Source organism: Condylura cristata, unplaced genomic scaffold (assembly GCF_000260355.1).
Source record: "Condylura cristata isolate star-nosed mole 26May11 unplaced genomic scaffold, ConCri1.0 scaffold00069, whole genome shotgun sequence".
In the NCBI taxonomy this organism is placed as follows: Eukaryota; Metazoa; Chordata; class Mammalia; order Eulipotyphla; family Talpidae; genus Condylura; species Condylura cristata.
The window spans coordinates 206782-208333 of record NW_004567170.1 but is presented as its reverse complement, the minus strand read 5'-3'; the positions used below and the strand labels follow the sequence as shown (position 1 = coordinate 208333).

At 75.2% G+C, this 1552-nt stretch overlaps 1 protein-coding gene across 1 annotated transcript in view; it reads left to right on the top strand.

Moving 5' to 3' along the window:
• The window catches only part of SNED1 (sushi, nidogen and EGF-like domains 1), a 53293-nt gene that overhangs the window by 48523 nt on the left and 3218 nt on the right, over positions 1-1552 (top strand). Inside the window, exons 16-19 of the mRNA XM_012734774.1 lie at positions 4-207; positions 367-483; positions 970-1083; positions 1230-1523. Coding sequence (XP_012590228.1) covers positions 4-207; positions 367-483; positions 970-1083; positions 1230-1523 — 729 coding nt within the window. The remainder of the gene's footprint in view (positions 1-3; positions 208-366; positions 484-969; positions 1084-1229; positions 1524-1552) is intronic.

Genomic DNA, 1552 nt, shown 5'->3' with positions numbered 1-1552 from the left:
GAGGCCTCCGGCTCACCCAGCGGAGGCCCCTCGGCGCGCTGCGGCCCCCCGCCTGGCGTGCGCGGGCCAGTGAGCCCCGTCTCCTGTCTGCAGAGGCCGGAGGGTGCCAGGCGCAGCTCTGCAGAAACGGAGGGTCCTGCAGGGGCCCCCCGGGGGCCTTCGCCTGCCAGTGCCGGGAGGGCTTCACCGGCACCCACTGCGAGACAGGTCGGCTGGGTGCAGGCCCACCCCACACCCGGGTGCCCGCAGCCGCGGGGCAGGGGGCCGGGGCGGCTCCGGGCCGGGGCTCTGCCCTTCCTCCCGCTGTCCTCTCCTCCCTCCCCCAGACCCCTTGCGGCTCGGGCCGACTCTCGGGGTGTTCTCCAGAGGTGGACGCCTGCGACCCCAGCCCCTGCCAGCACGGAGGCCGGTGTGAGAGCGGCGGCGGGGGTGCCTACCTGTGCGTGTGCCCAGAGAGCTTCTTTGGCGCCCACTGTGAGACGGGTAGGGCCCGCCGCGCCCCGCGGCACCCGCCGCCCGCGCCCCACCACGACCAGCCCATTGGTGCCGCCCAGCTGGACACGCACGTGGGTGCGGACTGCTGATTTGCAGTCCGCAGCTGGACTGGCCCCTGGGCAGCGAAGTCCCGGCGCTGAGGCGGTGGGGTGTGCTCCGAATGGGCGGCACCATGGAGCAGTCGCGGGGCTGCCGGGGGCTCCGGTTGCCTGCAGGTGACCCCCGCAGCTGAGGCGCCCCGCCAGCACCCAGCTCCAGCGGAGGGAGGTCGGGGCAGCCACCTTGGCCATCAGGCTACCGGCGGGCACCAGACAGGGCCAGCCCTGAGCTCACCCACCAAGATGGGCCGTTCCCAGGGCCGAAGGCGACCCCCGCCAGACCCTCGGGGGCTCCCCCGCCTCCGCGCCAGGCTACAGCCCCAGAACAGGGCCCTGCTGCGGCAGCCGGCCGGGCTCAGGGCTGCTCTCCCCCCAGTGACAGACCCCTGCTTCTCCAGCCCCTGCGGGGGACGCGGCTACTGCCAAGCCAGCAACGGGTCCCACAGCTGCACCTGCAAGGTGGGGTACACTGGGCAGGACTGCGCCAGAGGTGAGACGTGGCCCCAGGCCGGTGCGAGGCGGGGTCCGGCCCGGGCATGCTCTCCGTGGGGCGCGGCCAGAGGCGGGGGAGGTGCGCCGGCCGCTGCCTGCAGGGCCCCACCCCACACTGCCCCCCCTGGTCCCCACAACCCGCAGAGCTGTTTCCGCCGACGGCCCTGCGGGTGGAGCGGGTGGAGGAGAGCGGGGTCTCCATCTCCTGGCGCCCGCCCGAAGGGCCGGCGGCCAGGCAGCTGCTGGACGGCTACGCGGTCACCTACGCCGCCGCGGACGGCGCCCTCCGCCGCACGGACTTCGTGGACCGCGGCCGCTCCTCGCACCAGCTGCGCGCCCTGGCGGCCGGCCGCGCCTACAACATCTCGGTCTTCTCGGTCAAGCGCCGCGCGCACAAGAACGACATCAGCCGGCCCGCGGTGCTGCTGGCCCGCACGCGTGAGTCCGTCGGCCGCCAGGCAGGGGCG